The sequence below is a fragment of the Zalophus californianus genome, chromosome 1 (genome assembly GCF_009762305.2).
Source record: "Zalophus californianus isolate mZalCal1 chromosome 1, mZalCal1.pri.v2, whole genome shotgun sequence".
NCBI classification, from domain to species: Eukaryota; Metazoa; Chordata; class Mammalia; order Carnivora; family Otariidae; genus Zalophus; species Zalophus californianus.
Genome location: NC_045595.1, coordinates 62,662,521 through 62,689,007, shown reverse-complemented (window position 1 = coordinate 62,689,007; position 26,487 = coordinate 62,662,521). Strand labels below are relative to the sequence as shown.

At 36.6% G+C, this 26,487-nt stretch overlaps 1 protein-coding gene across 3 annotated transcripts in view; it reads right to left on the bottom strand.

Annotated features, from left to right (window-relative positions):
• LOC113916615 (programmed cell death 6 interacting protein) overlaps positions 1 to 26,487 on the bottom strand; it is an 83,833-nt gene that overhangs the window by 41,593 nt on the left and 15,753 nt on the right. The window contains exons 2-10 of one of the 3 annotated variants that reach the window (XM_027583200.1): positions 23,913 to 23,967; positions 21,988 to 22,057; positions 18,249 to 18,376; positions 15,855 to 16,008; positions 14,307 to 14,407; positions 11,905 to 12,036; positions 5,861 to 6,083; positions 4,737 to 4,860; positions 2,470 to 2,647 (exon numbers count right to left, since the gene is read on the bottom strand). In XM_027583200.1, coding sequence (XP_027439001.1) covers positions 2,470 to 2,647; positions 4,737 to 4,860; positions 5,861 to 6,083; positions 11,905 to 12,036; positions 14,307 to 14,407; positions 15,855 to 16,008; positions 18,249 to 18,376; positions 21,988 to 22,057; positions 23,913 to 23,967 — 1,165 coding nt within the window. The other 2 variants (XM_027583201.1, XM_027583202.1) reach the window with 2 other exon arrangements.

Here is a 26,487-nt window from a genome sequence, read left to right as displayed (position 1 = left end):
TGCTTTCTGTCTCTCATTCTCTCTCTCTCTGAAATAAATAAATAAAATCTTTTTTAAAAAATTAATTAATTAATTAATTAATGGATACTTCAAAATTTCTGAAAATCAAGCCTAATTTCTAAAAGCTATCAGAGAGAAATGAACACTCAAAAAAGAGGACCAGCTTCACAACCTTACTTCTCTCAACTCACAACTTACTTAAAATGAGACTCTCCAAGTACAGTTGACAGAGTAATAGTGACTACTGCAAAAGGCTGTTAGAAACATCAATAAGATAAACAAAAGTACCTCATATTAAGATAGGCAGACAATGGACATATAACATATGTCAGTACATATTAGTGTGTACACTAATAATGCCACTTTTTAATTATAAGATAAGCTTTTTACACATTAATATTTCTAATGAAGATGCTCCTCACAACTGATGATATATAGTATTTCAATAGGCAATGTTCTTTTTCCATAAAACTTGTTTCAAAATCAAATATGCATCTTCTAATCAATTACATCTTAAAATCAAGGAAATATAGTAATATTTAAATAACTACTAACTAGCAGGCACATGCCTGATCCCGCTTCACAGCTATCTTATGTGATAAATACTATTATCCCATTTTTTTCGATAAGTAAACTGAAACATGAAGATGTTACATAATCTGCCCAGGGCCACAGCTAAGAAAACTGGGGATCAAGTTCAAATATAACTCCAATATTCAATAATAGTTCATTATTATAACTTCTACTTACTAAATGCCCCAGACTGCTATCTGACTTGCTATACATACTGCATTTTCCAGGATTTGTCTTCTCCCTATCAAGACAATTACTTCTTGCTGCTTTCATGTACGTGTGATCTTAAACAAACTCTCCACTTTTTCCTCCCTTTGTCTATCTACTATTCTAACATCCTTTCAAGTGGAACACCAGATAACAAGCTTGCTTGACCCAATAATCAACAAATTTTAAAGGACTATAAAGCATTCTCTTGAATAAAGTCTATGACCTCAAGAGCAGTGTCTGTCAAATATTAATGGGCACACAAATCACCCTGGAATCTTGTTAAATGCAACTCCTGATTCAGAGGTCTGAGATGGGGTCTGAGATTCTGCTTGTCTAGCAAGCTCAGCACAGCAAGGCTTTGGTACTGATATATAACATCAATTCTATTTGCTTTCAATTTTCTGATTATGGACTACATCTACATAGATGAGGTTGGTAACACTGAAGGTGTAATTAATGTAGAACCCCTCATGAATCAGATTCCCCAGGCCAATACTACAGTAAGTTTTCATTTAAGTTTCCTGACCTTTTTCAATAGCTAATAAGACACCACCACCATCACCATATCATTTAGTATAATCACAATGATCCTTTTAAAGGGTAATCCTTTAAAAAAAAAAAAAAAAAAAAAAAACCAGGAGGTAAATATTCTCATCCCCAAGGTTCACACTGTCTTAAGTACAGATGACCCTTGAATAACACAGGTCTGAACTTTGTAGGTCCACCTACAAATGGATTTTTTTATAGTACAGTATTATAAATCTATGATTTTTATGATTTTCTTTGATTTTAGTAACATTTCCTATTCCTAGCTTACTTTACTCTAAGAATACAGTATATAATATATATAACATACAAAATATGTGTTAATCAACTGTTTGTGTTACCAGTGAGGCTTCCAAAGTCAACAGTAGGCTATGAGTAGTTATGTTTGGGGGAATCAAAAGTTATACTCAGATTTCTGACTGCATAGAGTACTTAAGTACTCTACCCCTCTCCCAAAGTATTTGGAAATGATGTAAATATAATATCCCCTGAAAATTAACTGAAAAATTAAAATATCATAGATTAAAGCACTGACAACAGAAGTTACCTAAAAGACATGACTCCTAAACTGGCAAAAGCCAATATAACCATTTTGAATATATTTATCATTAAAGGAAGAAATGAATTAATGAGGGGAAAGAGGTGAAGGTACAATAAAAAATAACTGTCAAACAGTTGACTCTAGCCAAAAAACTTTAGTGTTCCATTCCTATTGATAAAATGCCCTCTCTACTAGAAGATGGAAGCAGTGGGCTTATAAAACATTTGATGGCCTAACTTCCTTAGTCTGATTCCACATTTACCAAGAAATCTAATCTTTCATAGAAAAGAAATCATTAGTTATGAAGGCTCTGAACAGTTTGTATGATACTAATTTCTCATGGTATATCAATATTACATCATGGTCACATGAGTTTCATTAATGTGCATTTATATACCCTTAAGACATGTACGAACCTATTCTCATTCAATCAGAATTCCTCTTGAAGCTGAAAGGCAGCTCTGGGCCACATTAAGTTCATCAGGATGGTGAGTATTACCCTACAAAACCCAATAGAAGAAAGCATCCAGTCCTAATCTCTGCTGGACACCAAGGGGTAAAACAGTTTTTACTTGAAAAACAAATCTCTTAAAACATACCTCATCTAGGATTTCTCTATTTCTCTGTAGTAGTTCAGGTAGCTCTTTGATCAACTGATCAACAGTCTGGATGCCTCCCTGTTCAATCACAGACGTGGACTTAGTCAATATAGACTGAGGTACAGTATCTCCAGATATATCTTCAATTGCTGCTGGAAGATTAAGGGAAGCTAACACCCTGAAAAAATGAGATACTGTGTCATCTAGAGGTCTAAATCATCTTTAAAACATTAATGTCCTATATATCCTAATCAATAGCAATGGAGTTAGCACCCCAAAAAAGTGATTACCCTCATCAATGGAAAAATAGAACAAAGATAAAGGGAAAAAAAAAAACAAACAAACAAAAAGAAAAAAACAGAAAATCAGTGATTGATAAAATTAAAACAAAACTATTAAAACATTAAGTTCACAGTTCAGAATTAAAAACCAAAAAAGTGGGGCGCCTGGTTGGCTCAGTCATTGAGCGTCTGCCTTCGGCTCAGGTCATAATCCCGGGGTCCTGGGATCGAACCCCACATCGGGCTCCCTGCTCGCCAGGAAGCCTGCTTCTCCCTCTCCCACTCCCCCTGCTTGTGTTCCCTCTCTCGCTGTGTCTCTGTCAAATGAATAAAATCTTAAAAAAAAAAAGTAAGAAATATACATTAAAAAATACTAGCTACCTTGGGCTCACAGCTCAAACTTAACTTCTCTCAGTCTAAGTAATTAAAAGTCAAAATTCAGGGCACCTGGGTGGCTCAGTCAGTTAAGTGTCTGCCTTGCATCAGGCTCCTTGCTCAGCAGGGAGGCTGCTTCTCCCTCTCCCTCTGCACCAACCCCCCCCCCCCGCCCCACTCTTGCTTGCTTGCTTTCTCTCTCCCTGCTGAGCAATAAATAAAATCTTTTTTTTAAATAAATAAAATCTTAAAAAAAGAAAGAAAAATCCCCTCAATAACATATATCTAACAAAGGACTTGCTCTAAAATACATAAAGAACATGAAAAACTCAATTTAAAAAAATGAGCAAAAAATTTCAACAGACACTTCACATAGGATATATAAATGGCTAATAAGCACATGAAGAGTTCCTCAACACCAGTAGTAATCACAGGAATGCAAATTAAGCCACAATGTGATACTGCTACACACACACTAAAATGTATAAATGTGAAAAGACGGACAATACTAAGTGCTGCCGAGGGTACAGAGTCCCCAAAAAGCATGGGTGGGAATATGAACTGGAATAACCGCTTTGGAAAACAATCTGGCTATTCTGCGTGAAGTTAAGCATACACGAACCACACAACTCAGCAATTCTAAGCCTAGGTATTTACCCAAGATAAATAAAACATGTCCACACAAAGATCTGAGCATCAGTGCTCAGAGCAACTGAAATGTCCACCAACAGTGAGTTAACAAACTGCTATTTAACCATAAAATGAAATACTGCTCAGTAATAAAAAGGATCAAACTGATACAACATAGATAAATTTCAAAAACATTATGCTAAGTGAAAGAAGTCCAACACATTTTGACTATATACTGTGCTGTATGTACTGTGTTGCATACTATATATACTGTAGCAATACTACAATGTACTATATACAGCAATGTACATATAATGTAATACACATGCTATAATAATTACATTTATATTGAACTGTATAAAAAGTAAAACCAACCTAGAGTGACAGGGAGCAGACAACAGCGGCTAAGGGCCAGGGGAAGAAGGACTAAAGTGAAAGAGGCATGAATTTTTTAGGGTGATGGAAATGTTCTCTATCTTGATCACGGTGGTGGTGGTTACATGGGTATGAACATTTATCAGAAAGAACTGAACTATACACTTAAAATAGGTGTATTCTGTCGCATTTTATTGAAAATTATACTTAAGATATTTTAAAAACCAATGAATTATTTTTTTAGCCTTAATCCACCAGAAAACAAAAATTGGTTCAGAATACTGAATATACCATGTATCTTAACTTACAAGTTCATTTCTACTTCTCATTTCCCTCAAATAAATATCCCCGAAAATGCAAATTAGTAGTCAAAAATTCTCACTTTGTTTCAGTAATCAAATTTATCCCAAAGACATTTGCTAGGGCTTAATAAATATAATATCCACAATAAGTACATATGTGTGTGTATTTGCTATTTCACGTATTCTTGACATTCAGCTCCGACTCAGAAAACTAAAATGTTCATAAACTATTTAGTTATAGAACAATCAAATAGAAAACATTAGAACTTTAGAGATACATTTATGAAAGTTAAGCTCTACCAACCCATTTGCCAAAGTGGTGGCTTCTCTCATTTGAGCAATTGATCTGTTAACCAAGTCAGCTTTCCTCTGATTATAGGCGGCCAATGACTGTTGCACTGACACAGGAACCATGTTCTCAAACAAATCTAAAATGAGGAATGAAAATTGATAAAATTTTAAGACACAATTCCATCCGTAAAGTGAATGCTCATATTCCCTTTCCAATATTCACATAAAAAGTCTATAAATATTTAAAAATCAAAACCAAATCACTATTAAAAGTACAATAATGAAGAGAATTTTTACATCACTATATTCAAGGATAATGACAATGAAAGCTTTTTCTTTGAACTTAATTTTCTTAACTTTTTAAGATGTGTTTGTCATTAAAAAGATCTTTGGTAAAGACGACTTAGGCATAAGAAAATACACTGTTCATTTGTTGATAAAACTGATTAAGCCTAGAGTGCCATGGTTTGATTTCTAGTTCCTTCCACCACTTTCTAGCTCTGCAACATTGGGCAAATTACATAAGCACTCTGTGCATCAATAACCTCATCAGTGTAAGAATATGGATTCTGAGTTACTGCCTGTACTTAAAAGAGTCCCTGGCACATGGTAAATACATTTTGTTTGCTAAATAGAAATAAGTAAGATAATCACCCTTTCCCAATAAATTAGAATATTATTCTTGGGATCTCAGCTAGAGACTACTATACGTTGAATATATCTACAATATCCAAGGATCCAATATCCAAGGATAACGTTTATCTCATACGACCGTAACTCCGTAAGTTTGTATGTTTAAAGTCATATTTATGAATGTTCATTTTTAATGGCAGAATCTTAAATAATGTAACAAATGTGAACAAAATGACAAATGCTTAAAGTCTATCATTACTCAAACACAGTTTCAAATTCTCTGACTCTGTTGTATGCATATACTTTATTACCATTTACTTTCCATCTTGAAATTTCACTATAGATAAAACACTTCATATTTATTCTCATATTCATTAACATGAATGCAAATCATATTCAAAGCATACAACAGCAGCTATATGACTTTAGCTACAAAAAAACCAAAACAGATTAAACTGGGGAAAAGATGAATAAGATTAAAGCGTATCTGAATACTTGACATACCAGTGAATTTCTGGCTGATGGGTACACTGACTGGGGTAGATTTCACAAGTGTGGCTTTGCCAATAGGGTCTAGATCTTTAAGGTCTGGAACTCGATCATGATAAATGAAGTCATTATCCTTCCTTGCTGCAGTAAGGGCACGGCTGATTTTGTCAGAAAAATCTTTCACATTGACATATTCATCATAGCGAGATGCCACTGTTTTAATCAATTCTGCTGCATGCTAAAGAGAAAATGTTAAAAAAAAAATTTTTTTTTTTCTCAACCAAGGATCTAAGCATTGGTTTTTCAAACAATCTTTGAGGACTTGCACTTCCAGGATTGTGGTCAACAGAATAACCTAGAAATTATCCCATCACAAAATACCAAAATATCAAAAATAAAGAATAAACCTAGCAGGCATCCCTCTAAATACATAAGTGAATTACCAAGAAAGTTAAAGAAATCCACTGGCCAGTAAGTATAAACTGACACTGAGGGAGGATGGCTGTTCTGAAACTCAAAGGACTAGCAATTAAAACACATTAAAAGTAGAGTGCCTGGGGGCGCGTGGGTGGCTCAGTCATTAAGCATCTGCCTTTGGCTCAGGTCATGATCCCAGCGTCCTGGGATCAAGCCCCACATCAGGCTCCCTCCTCCATGGGATGCCTGCTTCTCCCTCTCCCCCTGCTTGTGTTCCCTCTCTTGCTGTGTTTCTGTCAAATAAATAAATAAAATCTTTAAAAAAAATAAAAATTTAAATAAAAGTGGTGTGCCTGGGTGGCCCAGTAAGTTAAGCATCCGAATCCTGTTTTCAGCTCAGGTGGTGATCTCACGGTGGTAGGACTGAGCCCCGCTATCAGGCTCCAAACGCAGCAGGGAAAACTGCTTCTCCCCCTCTCTTCCTCTCCCTCCCCTTTTGCTCCTCTCCCTCCCCTTTTGCCCCTCTCCCAGCTTGTGCATGCACTATTTCTCTCTCTCTCAAATAAATAAATCACACACACACACAATGAATAAGCGTGTTATCTCAGCATCGATAGGAATTTTTTTTTTTTTAAAAAGGTCTACCCTCACAATTCATAAGATGAACATATGCCTCACATAAATTTAAAGCTCTCAGGGCGCCTGGGTGGCTCAGTCGTTAAGCGTCTGCCTTCAGCTCGGGTCATGATCCCAGGGTCCTGGGATCGAGTCCCGCATCATGCTCCTGGGAGCCTGCTTCTCCCTCTGCCTCTCTCTCTCTCTCTCTCTCTCTTTCTCTCTCTGTCTCTCATGAATAAATAAATAAAATCTTAAAAAAAAAAAAAAAAGCGTCTGCCTTCGGCTCAGGTCATGATCCCAGGGTCCTGGGATGGAGCCCCACATCGGGCTCCCTGCTCCACAGGAAGCCTGCTTCTCCCTCTCCCACTCCCCCTGCTTGTGTTCCCTCTCCCGTTGTGTCTCCCTCTGTCAAATCATAAATAAAATCTTTAAAAAAAATATTACGTTACTAGTATTAATTTTGCTGGGTGGGATGACATTGTAGCTTTAGGGTTTTGTTTTGTTTTTTTTAAGACTTATCTATTAGAGATACACAGTAAAGTACTTAGGGATGAAATATGTGAAATACTCCAAAAAAATAAGAGGGTAAGGGAAATAAATGAAATACAAATAGCAAAATACTGATAATCACTGGAGCTGGGCAATGGATATTTAATGACTCATTACTTTATATATTTTTCAAATTTTCCATAATAAATATTTAAATAAAAGAAAATTCAAATAGAAGCATAAACAAAAAGATCAGGAAAATTTTATAATGAGAGATCATGATACCTATCAGGCATTAAAACACTCTATAAAGAGTCCATGATTAAAATGGTATGGAACTGGAACATGAACAGATAAGCCAATGAAACAGAATAAAAAGTTTAGAAATAGACCCAAATATATATAACACATTTAGTGTGTGATAAAGCCAGAATCTCAAATCAGTGGAATAAGAAAGTCACTGTAATAAATGGTTTGGGGATAAGTCATTTGGAAAAAGAAAAACTGGATTCATACTTCACATATCAGGATAAATTCAAAGTGGATCAAAGATCCAAGTACAATATATGATAAATTATGGATGTATTATACTTTTATATCAGCAATCCTTTTATTTCTAGAAATTTAAGGTATACCTGTTGCTATGGACTAAACTCTTTACCCTGCCCCCAAAATTCATATGTTGACGCTCTAACCCTCAAACTAATGGTACTTGGAAATGGGACTTTTGGAAGATTATGTTTAGATGAGGCCACGCGGGCAAAGCCATCATGATGGGATTAGTGTCCTTTCGGAGGATGAACCAGAGAACGTGCTCTCCCTCCCTCCATCCCATTGATGGAAGGACACAGAGAGAAGATGGCCAACAGTCTGCAAGCCAAGAAGAGAGCTCTCACCAGAACCTAACCACACTGACACCCTGGTCTCAGACTTCCAGCCTCCACAACTATGAGAAAATAAATTTCTGTTGTTCTAACCCTCAGTCTATGATTATGGAAGCCAGAGCCAAGACACCTGCTGAAATAACAAAATGCCACGTGTACATAATTATTCACTGCAGTATTACTTGCAGCAAATCTTGGAAATATGCAAGTATCCAGCAATAGGGGACAGCAATAAACTGCTGTTTATACAATGAAGTACACCTCAGCTCTGAAGAAAAATAAGGAAGGGGTCTCTATTGCTATATTATTATTATACGTGCTGCCGAAGCGAGCACTCTATTGCTGTATTAAAATGGGGAGATCTTTAGGATATGTTGTTACATGATTAAAGCAAGACACACAGTACCTCATATGTAAGAATGGGGAGAGTTAAGAACATGCATTGTGCGTATTGTGTATGCATGTGTATGTATTTGCTTGTATTTCAAAGACAATACTGAAACGATTAAATGAGAGTCTAACGGAAATTCCTGTTGGGGCAGTGGGAGAAAAGGACAGAGGGAACAGGGCAGATGGGAAACAGAGAAAGGGTGAAGTGTACACCTTTATATGTACCTAATTTCCCCAATTTTTATTTCAAAAAATTTCAAGCCCACAGAAAAACTGAAAAAACAGAACAGGGAGTAACAACAGACCCACACTTAGGTTCAACAAGAGTTATCAATTTGCCAAAAAAAAAAAAGTTATCAATTTGCCATATTTGCTTTTATCACTCTTTCCCATATATACACTTACATGTATTTTTTTTTTTTGCAGAATCATTTGAAACTAAGTACATCCATAAATATATAAGCATACATCTGGTAAGAACAATCTCCTTAATATCTACGAACTACTATCACAACTAATAACAAACAATACTTTCACAAAATCAGTTTTACTAGGTCCCTCATTAACGAATTAAGTATATCTAACACATATATTCATTCTACAGTCACATTTTTGTAACTATCTATTTTTATGTTTTTGAAAACTGTACTTTCTCTGCATTAGAGATTCCACCAAGATAATCAAGTGTACAGCCTTCTGGAGCCAAATAAAGGGCACTGTCCAGGAAGGACAGCTCATGAGCCCTATGAGCCCAGGTACAATTTCTCTTGCCCCAAAAGTAAATCCCAAGCAACAGTCTTACCTTCACCGCTATTTTATCTATTGTTTTGATTTTCCTGACTCTGTGGATTTTGATTTTGTTTCTTGTTTGCTCATGACCAATGTTTCTTTTCCCCATTGCTGACAGCAATGACTGAAAAGCTAGTTTCATGGGGTGACCATTTAATGACCTCTATCAGGTTCATGGGGTACTCTGAGCCACAGACTTCAGAGAATATGATTTATTGGTCATCTTTTTCTATTTGTTCTCTTCACCTATTTCTGAGCTCAAATCAAGTAAAAAAAAAAAATCTCACACATGGCAAGAGGAACAGTCCTTTGAGATATGAATTAGTGTTCATATTCCATGTTAACTTTTGACCTATGACTAAAGCTAAAACTGAAGTCACTCTCAATTGTTTGTGACTGAAAAAAAGTCTTTACCTCTCACTGTTCAAGTTTGAAACAGTTTCCTTTTTCCAGGGGGGATTTTAAATATTAAAATTTCAAAAGGAACTCTTATGTGACTGGTTTATAGACACTAAATAAGACCTTACTTGAAACTAAGTCCTGAAATTCCCAGAAAATAAAGGAACTAAACTTCTAATACTTTAAATATGTTAGCTTGAAAAAAATCCTTCCCACAGAAACCACTTTTTCAAGAAGGATTTTTACGTAAAAATATAAGTTACTGTAATCAAAGTAAACTCTGGACAAATGAGATTATGTTTGAATATCTGTATTTTATTAGGAAGTATACCTCTCTCTGATTTTGTCCGTGTGAAGAATAAGCATACATTTTCTTTTTTATTAAGACTTCAGTTTCAGGGCACCTGGTGGCTCCGTCAGGTAAGCGTCTGCCTTTGGCTCAGGCCATGATCTCAGGGTCCTGGGATGGAGCCCTGGTCAGCAAGGAGCCAGCTTTTCCCTCTCCCTCTGACCCACACTTGTGCTTGTTCTCTCTCTCCAGTGCGCTCTCTCTCTCTCTCAAATAAATAAAATCTTTAAAAAAGAAAAAAAAGACTTGGGTTTCTTGCCCCATGAGAAGACTAATCTGAACTTCCCAAACGATATGTGCAGAGTATTTTCTAATATCCAGTCCATATTTAAAGTTCCCTAACAGTCCTCTTCCTACCCTCAACTTACCAATACTCAAAATACAAACATCTCATATAAATAGCCCTTGCCCCTGTGTGAAATTGACCCAGATGTCACAACAAGTTTCTAACAACCCCAATGCTGACAGTATGGACAACTGCTCAGAAGATACTCTGCTGTATACAAAATCTATTTATATATACAGTTGACCCTGTACAACACAGGGGTCAGTGGCACCAATACCCTGCAACACAGTCAAAAATCCGCTATAACTTTTGACTCCCCAACAGCTTAACTACTAATAGCCTACGGTTGACCAGAAGCCTTAGCCATAAAATAAATAACACATATTTTGTATGTCACATGTATTTTATATTGTACTCTTACAATAAAGTAAGCTGGAAAAAAGAAAACGTTACTAACAAAATCACAGAGGGGCCCCTGAGTGTCTCAGTCAGTTAAGCCTCTGACTCTTGACTTTGGCTAAGGTCATGATCTCAGGGATGGAGATGGAGTCCCACATTTGGGCTCCACGCTCAGCGGGAAGTCTGCTGGAGATTCTGTCTCTCTCCCCCTCTGCCCCCCCCAAAATAAATAAATAAATCTTAAAAAAAAAAATCACAGAGAAAAAACAATACACTTACAGTACTATAAAATATCTGTGTTTAAGTGGACCCATACAGTTTAAACCTGTGTTGTTCAAGGGTCAGCTGTATGACCACTGTCCTTCTCAAGCTGTGGAACTGTAAGTCCCAATTCAAAGGTCAGGCCACAAGTTAAGCACTGCACAACCATTCTGAAACATGGTAATTTAGATTATTTTAGATTAAAACAAACATGAATGGGGCACCTGGGTGGCTCAGTCAGTTGAGTGTCCAATTCTTGGTCTCGGCTCAGATCGTGATCTTGGGGTCGTGGGATCAAGTCCTGCATCGGGCTCCACAATCAGTGAGGAGTCTCCTTGAGATTCTCTCCCTCCCCCTCCCTCCCCCTCACACTCTCTCCCTCTCTAAAATAAATAAATAAATAAAATCTAAAAAAGAAAAAAAAAATGGTGGGGCACCTGGGTGGCTCAGTCCATTAAGTGTCTACCTTCAGCTCAAGTCATGATCTCTGGATCCTGGGATCAAGCCCCACGGCAGGCTCCCTGCTTGGTGGGCAGTCTACTCCCTCTCCCTCTGCCCCTCTCCCCCACTCATGCTCTCTCTCAAAGGAATAAGTAAAATCTTAAAAAAAAAAAAAAAGACTTCAAAAAGCACCCAGCAAGTAAACCCTAAAGATAAAAACAATCACTTTTCTCTTGATAGGGGCAATGAGTGGGAAAGGTTTTTATGAGCAAACTTCGGAATCTCACTAAGGAAAAAAAAGCCAAGTTACTTAAATATTTATTTCTAAGAGACTCACCTGTAACCTTGCAATCTCTTCTCCAAATTTCTTCTGCTGTTTTGCCAGGATAGACTGGTGGTACTCAGCATTGGCCTGCATGATACAGTGCTTTGCAGCCAAGACAGGGAACACCTCCTGGAAATAAAAATACTGACCAGGGGAGAGTCCAACCACACAAACCACCACAGACAACATGGGATGCAGGAAGAAAAAGGAAAAGGAGACGGAAATTAGAATCACCCCATTAATGGTTTAGAGATCGGTTAGTCACTGGGTGTAAACAGAGAAGACCACATGATTTTGCAGGAATTGAATTCGATGAATTCAATTTTTCCAATTAAAATTAAGGGTTTTTTTTTTTTGAACTGTTAAGTGAAGCCAATTTAAATTTAAGTCTTCAATTGAGCCATGAAGTCAACATTTTGTTTACAAAGAAGAAAGGAAAGCATGTATTAGAAAGAGAAGGAAAACAGACATTCACAGAGGAATACCAGGCACAGGGCTTTAGAAGCTTTCTTATGAGTCCTTACCCAGCCCTTAAGAGTTAACTAAACCACCATTACTCACATATACTAATGAAAATGCTCTATAGCTGACTGTTTCATCATGTTTAAAAGACAAAAGACAGTAAATTAAGTTCCCACTTACATTTAAATCCTGAGACTTTTTAATAAAGATGATTTCTAGCCATATAAAAATTTAGTATAAACACTAACATTCAGATCATAAACTCAAAAACACATAGCAAACAGACAAATACACTAAATTAATATTTAACATGATAAAGTGTTATTTTTGTCCTAATTTGTTTTGAAGAAAATTCTGTCAAAATTAGTTTTAAAAGATCCAAACACATGAACCAGAGAAGCACTTATATCAGTAGATGCTCTTCCAAAATGTCAAATCCTAGCCTGCGACCTCACTATCTTTAGGAAGTACATGACATATGAAATCCAAGAAATTTACTAGGCAATCACAGTCTAGACAAAAAAAATAAGACAATCAAAAACTCAAGTACTACCTGATACGCTTTCCTGTCTCCCAGTGAATAATTTCCTAGCTTCCTGGATCACTACTTACAGATATTCCAGTTTTATAACTAGAATATGAAAATACCTTATGAGCTTTATTAGTTAAAAGGCAAAAAAGACATCTAAATCTCAAACTGTACTCATGCCAGTTCTCAAGGTAAGGCTGGAGCAACTTGGTATTTAAACAGTAGATTTTCAAGGAATACCAGAAATGCTGCAGAAGTAGTTTCCAAGTCTTTGAAGGTGACATTCTTCTCTCCATGACACGACTGAACTAATGGCCCAACAGGATGTAACGGTACACTGTGCAGCTGAACATGAGGTCTTTTAGATGGAAAAAAGGTGAGAGACGATCCCAAGGCTCTTTTCAGGAGTAACAGCAGTAACATCCAAGAGTCCTGGGCAAATTTCTACTGATCTCTTGGTGTATTTTAAATCTCCAGGAATTCCTTCACATAAATTCCTAATTCTCCAACTAATTTGTGCTGTTGATACATTTACATGCTTTTTTACTTCACTACAAAATTGTCTGCAATTTCATTATTTACAAAGATTCCAGGATGACTTATAAGTCAATAAATTCTCCTACAAAAAGATCATGTAACAAAAACCATATGCTATTATACAGATAAAACTAATTACCTGAACATTTCTGAAAGAGTAGTTGAAACATACGACATTTCACTCAATCTGTAAACTCCCTTTTTTTAACCATTCTGAGTTTACTTGTTAGTCTAATCATCTGCTTTGTCATTTACAAATGATCATCACTGACTAGTCTTTTCAAATGCCACTTCGGGAAAGTTTACATTAAAATAATACTTCCTGTGATGTGTGGTTTAAGATGGTTGTTTTCTTTAGCTGTCCAACAGCAGCCCAATTTTTTATTCCTGTTGGCAAAACTTAATTCTAATCAAAATATTAGACGAATTTGTTTTCTTTTCCTTTTGTCTTTATGTGTTTTTGTGCTTTAAGACTCATCTTTAAGAAAACAGGACAATAATTAAAAGTGTGACTAATCAACATGCTCAAGTATTCATGCTTGTACCAAATCACCAATGAATTAGAACTACACAATGCCTTCATGTAGTAAAATTACTGGAAACAGAGGTTCACAAATTTCCAGGAAGATTCCTGGAAATTCCCAGTTTTAGCTTGGGAAAACAAACTTAGTAAAGAGTAGAGATAAAGGCATCCCTAAATATAAAAAAATTTTTCATGCATCTTAAATAAAAAAATTATTTCTATAAACATATTCTCCAAATGCCTCTCCTAAAATTTCAAGTCTTTTTATGAAACATAATTTTCAACGCACCTTCTTATACACAAAAACATCCAAGTATTTCCACATGCAAAATAACCCAAGTGTTTACAAAAACAATAACTGACCTTGGGGAGAGTATCTTTGTACTGACACTGTTTAAAAGCATCACCAAAGTAATCTGCAGCCTGATTAGCCAATTTAGCTATGATGGCATCTTTCATTTTATCTGGAATAAAATATTAAATGACCGTTATAATTAAAATAAATATAAAATAATCTGATATATCATGATAACTCAGTATAAACACTGAGATCACAAGTTTGTACATTTGTCTAAAAAAATCCTTATTGATGAAATCAGTTCTTCCACATAAAATTTAACCAATTCATAGGCAAATCCAGAGTCAGAAAATAGATTAGTGGTTGCCAGGGGCTGGGAAAAAAGGGGAATGGTGAGGGGGTTTGGAGTTTGTTTCTGGGGTGACGATAATGTTCTAAAATAAGGGATAGTGCTGATGGTTTCAAAACTGAATATACTAAAAAACAAAGAACTGTACATTTCAAAAGAGTAAATTTTATTACATATGAATTCTATCTTATTATAATAAGCTGTTATTTTAAAAGAAAAAAAAAAACTATTCCAGTTCATTTTGCTTCCACAAGATGAATGCTCTCTTATTTTCAGTTTCTCTGCACTTTCATATTCAGACCATATCCCAATCTCTCATACCAACTTACATGCCTTCTAAGAATTGTTTTTATTTCCTCATTCACAGGGCCAGGGACTCTGCCTAGATGCTCCTTCTTATTAATTACATCTAGTTTAGAGGAGACCTCTTCAAAGAAACTCTTCTTGACTAATGAATCTAAAATTAGCATGACTCCCCCTATATCCTTACCCAGAGCCAGGCCACCAGGCATTAACACATAATCTCTCTTATTTTCTTTATACCAATTACCTCTCTTTAAAATCACCTTGGCGGGGCGCCTGGGTGGCTCAGTCAGTTAAATGGTGGCCTTCGTCTCAGGTCATGATCCCAGGGTCCTGGGATCGAGCCCCACATCGGGCTCCCTGCTCAGCAGAGAACCTGCTTCTCCCTCTCCCTCTGCCTGTCGCTCTGCCTACTTGTGCTCTCTATCAAATAAAATCATTAAAAAAATAAATAAAATAAAAATAAAAAAATAAAATCACCTTGGCTACTTAATTTATCATCTTCCCCACACTAAAAATGTAAGCTTCCTGAAAATAAGAATCTTGCTTGTCTGCAACCTCTATCTAGAGCCTAGAGCAGTGACTGGCACACAGTAGGTACCCAATAAATATATGTTGAATGAATGAATTTTTGACCCATTACAAACCTACATAAATACTATTCCAAAGTTTAGTGTTTTATCGCTTCTCGGCCTTTTGGCTAACATCAAGAGCAGAGTTTAGTGTTTTAAGACAATAGCTATTTCATAAAATGCTTCAAACACAGTCTACTCTACATTCATAAATGTTCATTTGTACCACCTTAATTTCAGAAAAGGAAAGCAGAAAATTTTCAGACCCATGTGTCAAGTTCAAAGAAAACAGCTCTACATTGAGTATATTATATTCTAATCACCTTCCTATTTTAAAAGCTTATCACTTCTTTTTACATGCAACAAAATGGAGGAAAAATTAGAATTACCTCTTGTGGCTTTTAAAAAAAATACTTCTTGGGCCTGTGCCAACATAATAAGACTGAGGGTCCCAACAGTATCTGGAGATATGTCCACAGTAGGCTCTCGATTTAAGGCAGATAGAACTGTCTCTTTAATATGTAAAAAGGCACCACTAGCAAACTAGAGGGAGGAAAAAAAGAACTTCTTTAAAATCTACAGAACTCAACCGAGACTTAATTTTCTGTTACACACAAATCATTTCAAATGTTAATTTAGTTGAACAGTTACTAAATTTTTGTATTGTTACAGATCTAAAACCGTCTGACCTACAGACAATAAGGGTATTTTTCTAAAATGCTATACAGTTAACAGAAGATTTAATAAAAATTAAAAGTACACTACAGCAGGGGCACCTAGGTGGCTCAGTCGTTGAGCCTCTGCCTTCGGCTCAGGTCATGTTCCCAAGGTCCTGGGATCGAGCCCCACCATCGGGCTCCCAGCTCCACAGGAAGCCTGCTTCTCTCTCTCCCACTCCCCCTGCTTGTGTTCCCTCTCTCGTTTGACAAAACAGCAAAGGATCCAGTCTCTCTCACAAATCTTGGAACTGGAGGCCCACAGAGGCTATTAAAGAACATAGCCAAGGGCACACAACTTCTGGGTGGCAAACAGCCTATCACCCCTCCCTTTCCATCACACTAGGTGACCTGCTGTGAATCACAGAAGGGACTCACAGATGGAATGTTCTCAGTAACTAAGAACGCCCTCTAAGATATCACATGCCAATTAACTGAGTTACAGTTAATATAAAAGTAAATAATTAAATTTACTTCATTTTCACATTTTAAAATATTGGCCCTCTATAGCCTCAAAAAGAAAAGGGATGTGCATCACGTTTGTCATCCATACCCATTCAAAACCGCATGGCAAGCCACAATTTGGAGCACCTTGTTCGCTTAATATGTATTTTCCCCTCACTTTCTTAGAAGAGCATTCTTCACCTCACTCATAAACTTAAAACAATAGGAAAAAAATCAGACTCCACCTCTAGGACAAGCAAATTCCAGAGCCAAGGAAGACACTGGAAGCACCATTAGGAATTCCATTAAAATGTGGAATCAGAACACCTGAAACCCCAATGGACCAGTTATTAACACTCTGACCTTTTAGTCTCCTTGTGTATAAAATGAGAATGACATTATGTAACATCCATTACAAGGCTTATATGAGAGTAAAATAACGTACATGAGCACACTTTGTAAATTACAACATATTATAAAACATGAAAATATATATCACTTAGCAGCAATCGTTTATTCTTTAAATTAAAACAAAAATAAAAGTAATATACTGCCACAAATATGCCATGTTAATATATGATAATATCTAAAATCTAAATGTAGCCAACTTAAGAACATTACATATCTGACCACATTTAAATACGACCTCTCCAAGTCTCAAAGTTAAAATTTTCTTAGGTCTTAATTTTTGTGACAATGGTGAAATTTTAGATGTGTCTCACTCTAAGAAAAAAAATATATTAAAATAATGTACATTTGACCCTTGAACAACAGAGGTTTGAAGTACGCAGATCCACTTACAAGAGGATTTTTTTTTCAATAAATACGATACGGTACTGTAAATGTATTTTCTCTTACATACTTCTTAATAACATTTCTTTTCTCTAGCTTACTTTAAGAGTCCAATATAAAATACATGTAACATACAAAACACGTGTTATTTGTTTATTTTATGGGTAAGGCTCCTGGTCAACAGTAGGCTATTAGTAGCTAAGTTCTAGGGGAGTCAAAAGTTACAGTATATTTTCGACTGTGCAGGGGGTGAACACCACTAACCCCCACACTGTTCAAGGGTCAACTGTACAAAATTTTTAAATGAGGTCAATTATTTAAAAGTGATTTACCAAGAACTTCACCCCAAACATTCAATCATTTGTTCTCCCAACATTTATTGAGCCTTTTTTATGTGCCAGGCACTGTGCTAGGTGCTGGGTATACGATGGTGAGGAAAAAGAGAGCTGGTCTACAGGTACAAAGTTTATCAAAATTCAAAAGTATTAATCAATTCATTAAAAAGTACATTACTTTTCTTTTTTTTAATATTTTTTTAAGATTTTATTTATTTATTCATGACAGACAGAGGGGGAGCGAGAGAGAGAGAGAGAGAGAAGCAGAGGGAGAAGCAGGCTCCCAAGGAGCAGGGAGCCCGATGCGGGACTCGATCCCAGGACCCCGGGATCGTGACCTGAGCCGAAGGCAGATGCTTAACCATCTGAGCCACCCAGGCGCCCAAAAAGTACATTACTTTTCAGGAAAATATCTGTGTATAAAGAAACATCTATAAACCTAAATACAAATCATTTTCAATTTAATCCAACTGAGCGTTGATCATTATGTGGTTACCTGGTAATGCTTAGCAGCGATTTTCAGTCCTTCATCATTATCCAGGTTCTGTTCTGCTGCAATCTGGCTAGCTAAGGCTGCACAATTGAACAACACACAGCTCTTTTCATATCCTAAGCTTGCAAGAGCTGTAAAAAATTAAGAAGGAAATATTTTATCAGTTTATTTTTCTAAAGAAAATGAATGTTTCAGAGATTGGCTCTCACAAAAACAAGTTCCCAAACCTGTTTTCTCACCCAAAATAGTGCCCATTATTTCTAATGCTGCCCTGCCAGGCATTTATTTCCACAGCAATATTCCCACCATCTAAAATTCCAAAGATCATTATTCTTTCCTTCCCTTTATGTCCACAATGCTGTTAGTCAGGTTCCAAATGAAAAGTCATTCTCATGTCAATTCTCACTTAAAATCAAATAAATTATTTCCATTTTCTCATCACCTCTCTCAAAATTGTATCTTCTCACCACATTCAAGCCAGTTCTTCACTACTACAAACCTAACACAATGCAAGTACCTCCAAGTCTCACTCCCTTATGCCAATACATCTCTCAGAAGGCTAGCAGATAATGTGGTTAAAATACAACTCTGGTCAAAAACTACACCCTTCACATCCACTGGGATAGCTACCATCAAGAACAGCAACAACAAAAAATAACAATTGTTGGCAGACGTGGAAAAACTAGAACTGTTGGTTGGACTGTAAAAGATTGCAGCTGCTATGAAAAACAGTATGGCAGTTCCTCAAAAAATTAGAAATAAAATTCCCATATGATCCAAAAATTCCACTTCTGGGTATATACCCAAAGAACTGAGAGCAGTCACAAAAAGATATTTATACACCCATGATCATAGCCAAAAGGTAGAAGAAACCTAAGTGTCCACTGATGGATGAAAAGATAACAAAATGCGGTATATACATATAATGAAGTATCATTCAGCCTTAAAAATGAAGGAAATCCTGTCTCGTGCTACACAATGGATGAACCTTGAGGACATTATGCTAAGTGAAATACGCTGATCACAAAAAGCAAACTTACAGGCATACCTCATTTTATCGTGCTTCACTTTATTGGGCTTTGCAGATAATTGCATTTCTTTTACAAATTCAGAGTTAGTGGCATCAAGCAAGTATATCAGTGCCATTTTTCCAACAGCATTTGCTCATTTTGTAGCTCTGTGTCACATTTTGGTAATTCTCAGTATTTCAAATTTTTTCCTCATGATTATTATTATATTTACTAGGGTGATCTGTGATCAGTGATTACAAGTCACTGAAAGCTCAAACGATGGTTAACATTTTTTAGCAACAAAGTTTTAAATTAAGTTATATACAGTGTTTTTTTAGACATGCTATTGCACACTTAAAAGACTATAGTATAAACAAAACTTTTATATGCACGGAAAAACAGAACAAAGCATTACATGTGAAAATATATTTCCACTCTCATTCTTAGAATCCTAAAACTACACAATATTCTAATGAGTAGGTAGCCCATGCTTTATTTAAATAAGACATTACTGAAGGACACTTAATTCCCAATATTTGCTACTGGAAGTGCCTTGATGAACTACCTCCTCCATTATTTATGCTGTTTTTTGCTTCCCACTTCTTCCAGGAACTTGGTTTGTCACTTAATCTAGCTCACCTAATATCTCCTAGTTCTGCCATCTGCTCCTTAATTCTCAACCTATCAATGGCATTAAAAATCCTTTTTCTTGACCTGGTCTCCCTCTCTGCATACTGCTCCCTTGTCCTTAAATCTTTACTGCAAATTTTCTGAAATGAGCAACCCATATTTGCTGTTTCCATTTCCTCACTTCTGGTCCACCCCTCAACCCAATGCAATTTGGCTTCTTCAGCATGCCCCTAATGAAACTTCTTTCATTGCTGAATCCAGTGACTTCTCCAACTTTACATGACTTGACCTCTGCCACAGTAACTCTGTCAATGATGTTCCAACCCGAATGAATATGAGTCATCTGGAGGTATTTTCAAAGATACTAATTCCAGTGGCCCACCCTGAAAATTCCTATCACATCTGGCATTCTGTATCTTTACACCTGTATCTTTCACATTTTCCCCAGGTAATTCTAATGTGCAGCCAGGTTCAGGAACCATTGGACTATGTGATCTCTGAAACCCTCCTGGCACTCAATCCCATGTCTCTTTTTTCCCCTGGTTCCTCTGAGATCTGAAAGCTTTGTCTCATCCTCATTCCCAGGAACCTTTTCCCCTGTTTCCCTTGAATGTTATATTCCCTACCTCTGGCTTTCACACTTTTCCCAATCTACAGACTACCAGAGGAGATAGGTTTATCATCATTTAATGATAATTGCTCCCAAATCTATGTCTCTACCACTTTTGAGTTTTAAATCCAGTTTCCAAATGCCAAAGAAAAATGCCTCCCCAGACATAACACTGGAAAGTCAAACTCAACTTGTCTATTGGAAGGAATAAATATCCAACAAGTCAAACCAAGTTATAAATCTGAGAGTCAACCCTCAACTACTCTTTTCTGAGATAGTCGGCAGATCAGTTAGTTTCCACTCTGAAATGTCACTCACACCCACTGCTTCACCTCTGACCCACATATACCACCTTGTCTAATCTCATCAACCCTCATCAGTCTCTTCACTGGTCTGTCTCCTTTAATCTCTAGAGTCAGGCTTTCAGGGATCACATCCCACTTCATTAAATCCTTGCTTTATGACCTTAGAAAGTCACTTAATCTTTCTAAACCAGTGTGTTCAACTGGTAATAATAGTGCCTTTCTTCATTGGGCTTTTGGGGAATTCAGTAAGATAATATGTGTGAAACCCCTTCCACAGTGCCTAGGTGTAATAAATACTCAATAAACATGAGTTATTAACATATAAGAGAGAAGAATACAAATTCAGAGTGTATTTCCAACTCTTCATAATCTACTTTCCAATGTCTTCACCCTCCATAATCCTCCATTCAACCTATGGTTTCGAGACTTTAACAATAATTGTATTAATATGCATTACATATAATTTATAATGTATGTTATTATATATAGTATACACTCTATAATGCATACATTCTATAAATAATACATTACATGTAATTATTTATAATAAAATGTTACTATTATTCATTGCAGCTAATACTTATTGCATACTCTTCTAAGGACTTCGCATGTATTCACTCATTTAATCCACAAAAGAACCCAATGAGATAAATAGTATTTCACAGTACTATTTATTCCCCACTTCAAAGATGAGAAAATTAATGCACAGAGAGGTTAACCTGCCAAGCTGGTAGATCAAAAAAACCTTCATTCTTCTGATCTTTGGTTATAATGTTCTACCTGTAACGTTATTTTCTAGGTAGGAAAACCAAATTCATCCTTCAGAGCCTAACGTGAACATTGCTTTCTTTCAACAAGCAGAATTTATGTCTTCTTCATCTATGCTCCCACAACTTTTTTCATATACCCATATACTACCCACTATATTTTAGAATGATCAGCTGTCTTCCTAGCCAGACTGAATACAACTGTCTTATTCATTTTTATAACTAGGACAGTGCCTGGCAAGGCGTAGGCTCTCTACAAATATTTGGAAATGACATTAAAATTTGAAGTTAAAAAGAAAATAAAATGTAAAAATGTTTATTATTTATGAAGAGTTGTTAGGAGAGCAATTTTAAAAACCTAAAATAATACAAAGTGTTTAGACTAAGTTTCTTACCATTTTTATAAAAATAATTACATACCCAATTTTACAGATCCTCCAAAAAGTGAACCTTTATCAAAAGCATCCTTCCAGGTAAATGTCAAGCAGATCTTCATAGAAAGAGAGAAAACAGAAAATCATCTTACCTTCTTGGATCTTATTAAATATTAGGTCTCTTTTGAAGAAAAATCCATAATGAGGAAAAGGACCAAAGCTTGTCAAAACATTATCCTACCTAGCCAACTAACTCCTTTCCCTTTTCCTGGACCATAAAATTTTCTTTCTTAAAATACTGGCACTAAGATATTTCCAATGGTCATTCTGCCTCAGTAATTATACATATATTATCCCCTCCAGAAAACACTATCTTACTCATCTTTACAACACACGACTTGAACAGAACGGGCACTTAAATGATTGTCAAATAAGCCAAGAGAGGCAAAGGCAACAAAGTACTACAGGTTTCCCAGAAGATAAGATCAAAAACGAGTCCATGATGATGAAGTAGGAAAAGGGTTACTTTTGGGGGAATGAGATGAGATAATGTTATTTCTTGACTTGGGTTGTGCTCATATATGTATATTCACTTTGTAAAGATTCAAGATATATTCACTTTTGTATGTATGCTATACTATATAAATAAAAAGTTCACTTAATTAAAAAAACTGCATCTCACTCTGCTTCTAAAATACTCCACACATAGAGGCGCCTGGGTGGCTCAGTCAGTTAAGCGGCTGCCTTCAGCTCAGGTCATGATCCCAGGGTCCTGGGATCGAGCCCCACATCGGGCTCCCTGCTCGGCAGAGAGCCTGCTTCTCCCTCTACCTCTGTCTGCCGCTCTGCCTACTTGTGCTCTCTATCTCTGTTAAATAAATAAAAATCTTTTTAAAAAAATAAAATAAAATATTCCACACATAAAGGTTAAAAAAAACTTACCATCTTTTAAATTATGTATTGGAATCCCATACAAAAATTTTGCAACTGAGGATTAGAGAAATTTTCTATAGGCACAAAACTAGAGAGAATAACTTAACGAACCCCATATAGCCATCACCAGCTTTAGCCTTTTGTCCATCTTGGTTCACCTACCCCCACTTTCCCTGCCCCCAGCCCAGCCCCCAAACATATACTTTTTTTCCTCAAGTATTTTAAAGCAAATTTCAACATATTACATCACCTGTAAAACTTCAGTACAAGAATGTTTAAAGTATTTTTCATAAACCACGTATTTTAAAACTCAGAAATGTCACGCAAACTAAAAACTTGTTTAACAAGTCTCTCAAATAAAACTGTAAGAAATCGTCAGCATTTCCAATATCTAGCCTTTAAGAGAAAGCAAACTTTTTTTTTTCAAAGATTTTATTTATTTGACAGAGAGATAGAGAGAGAGCACAAGTAGGCAGAGGGAGAGGGAGAAGCAGGCTCTCTGCCGAGCAGGGAGCCAGACATGGGGCTCGATCCCAGGACCCTGAGATCAAGACCTGAGCCGAAGGCTGCCGCTTAACCGACTGAGCCACCCAGGCGCCCCGAAAGCAAACATTCTTATAGTGTAACACCTAATCATATCAGCACTTGCAACTTCATATGCAAATATAATGTGTCAAATTTTAAAAACATAAACTGAGACTAATACTTCAATTATAGTTTCCTTCTTAATTCTGTAAAAGCCAAAAAGAAGGACATCATAGATTATGTTAATCAGTCAACAGATCATACTGATATAAAATGCAGGAAAAAAAAATGCAGCCCAATGCTCTACATAAACCCAGAAGTGACTAACAATGGCAGCAATAGAATTCCAAGACGCTTTTCAAAAAGACAATCTGATTTTTATCAGATGGGCTTACAAGCTTCTAATTTGTATCAAAAGGTCTCATAAAAATATAAAAATAGTAAAGTGATACCATGTATGGGAGGAAAGTTTACATTATACAACTTTAAAACAAATTAAAATTAATGACTTACTTGATTTTCAGAGAATGGGAATTTGGGTTCAATGGAACAAATCTGATCATAATATCTAAAAAACAGAAGAAAATTTATAATTACCAGAGCTAAATATTATACACATTTATATATATACAACTGGTTTAAGAGTATATGAAAATTATTCATGCTTACTTTTGAGTGGCCCACAAATCAAATTCATTTTAAAGTTAATAAACACAACCTTTCAATGCATAAATCAGAATCTAAAATGCATGCAATAAAAAAAATGTGAACAAAAGACTCATACTCACCACAAAGAAAAATACTTATCGAGTATAATTGTCTAAAAGCAAACTAACATCTGCCAGGACCAATGTATTTCTTAAAATACTATTTATTAAGGTAACTGTTTATATCCACTGGGTAAATTAGTATCTCTGGTAAAATATTTTTTTAAAGATTTATTTATTCCAGAGTGCATATGAGCAGGGGGGGAGGGGCAGACTCCTCACTGAGCCCAGAGCCCAAAGCAGGGCCTGATCCCGTGACCCTGAGATCATGAGATCATGACCTGAGCCAAAATCAACAGTTGGATGCCCAACCAACTGAGCCACCCACATGCCCCTAAACTCCTATTTAAAAACGGTTTACTAACTTTCAGATATGCTTTGGTTATATCCACTTCTGTCCCTCTCCACCACTGTCACAACAGTTCATCAAAGCTTCTACCCTCCCCAGAAATAAACCCATGATTATATTGGTCAGTTAATCTTCAACAATGGAGGCAAGAATATGGAATGGAAAAAAGACAATTTCTGGGGTGCCTGGGTGGCTCAACCAGTTAAGTGTCTGCCTTCAGCTCAGGTCATGATCCTGGGGTCCTGGGATCGAGCCCCACATCAGGCTCCCTGCTTCTCCCTCTCCCCCTCCCCCACTTGTGCTCGCTCTCTCGCTTGCTATCTCAAATAAATAACATCTTAAAAAAAAAAAGAATTTCTTCAACAAATGGTGTCGGGAAAACTGGATAGTTTTGCAAACTATGCAAAAAGAATAAAACTGGATCACCTTCTTGGGGGGAGATAGTGGGGGACAGGTGACAAAGGTGATGGGGATTAAGGAGTGCACTTGTGATGAGCACAGGGTGATGTATGGAATTGCTGAATCACTATATTGTATACCTGAAACCAACACTGTATGTTAACTGGAATTAAAAACTTTAAAGAAAAAGATAAGTGTGCTCTATCCCCTTCACCTACTTCATACATTTCTCCACCTACCTACCTTCTGGTAACCATCAGTTTATTCTCTACAATTAAGAGTCTGCTTTTTGGTTTGTCTCTTTTTTTCTGTTTGTTTATGGTTTCTCAAATTCCACATACGAGTGAAATCATATGATATTTGTGTTTGTCTGACTTATTTTGCTTACCATTATACCCTCTAGATCCATCCATGTTGTTGCAAACGGCAAGATTTCATTTTTTATGGCTGAGGAATATTCCACTGCGTGTGTGTGTCTGTGTCTGTGTGTATATATATCTTCTTTATCCATTCATCTATCAATGAACAGTTGGGCTACTTCCATAATTTGGCTACTGTAAATAATGTTTTAGTGTTTTCATATTCTTTGGGTAAATAACCAGTAGTGGAATTACTGCATCAAAAGACAGGTCTTTTTTTTTCCCCCAGTGAGGGGATTAGAAGCAGAGGGACAAAGAATCTTTTTTTTTTAAGATTTTATTTATTTATTTGACAAAGAGAGACAAAGCGAAGAGAGGGAACACAAGCAGGGGGAGTGGGAGAGGGAAAAGCAGGCTTCCTGCAGAGCAGGGAGCCGGATGCGGGGCTGGATCCCAGGACCCTGGGATCATGACCTGAGCTGAAGGCAGACACTTAACAACTGAGCTACCCAGGCACCCCAGGAGAGAGAATCTTAAGCAGGCTCCATGCCCAGTGAAGAGTCCAACAAAGGGCTTGATCTCATGACCTGAGCCAAAATCAAGAGTGGGACACTTAACCAACTGAGTCACCCAAGCACCCCTATTTTTATTTTTTTGAGGAACCTCCATACTGTCTTCCACAGTGGTTGCACCAGTTTGTACCAACAGTACACAAGGGTTCCTTTTTCTCCACATCCTCACCAACACGTTGTTCCTTGTTTTTTATTTTAGCCATTCTAACAGGTGTGAAGTGGTATCTCATCATAGTTTTTCTTTCTAAAGATTGAGAGTGTGTGCACGCATGCAAGCACAAGCAGGGGAGGGGCAGAGGGAGGAGAAAAGCAAACTTCCCACTGAGCAGGGAGCCAGTCACAGGGCTCGATCCCAGGACCCCAAGATCATGACCTGAGCCAAAATCAAGAGTGGGCCACTAAACCAACAGAGCCACACAGGCACCACTCATAGTTTTGATCTGCATTTCCTTAATGTGTGATGTTGAGTATCTTTTCATGTGTCTGTTGACCACTGTATCTTTTGCCCATTTTTTAACTGGATTGTTTTTGGAGTGTTAAGAATAAATTCTTTATACATTTTGCATACTTACCCTTCATTGGATATGTCATTTGCAAGTATCTTCTCCCAATCCATCGATTATCGTTTAGTTTTGTTGACTG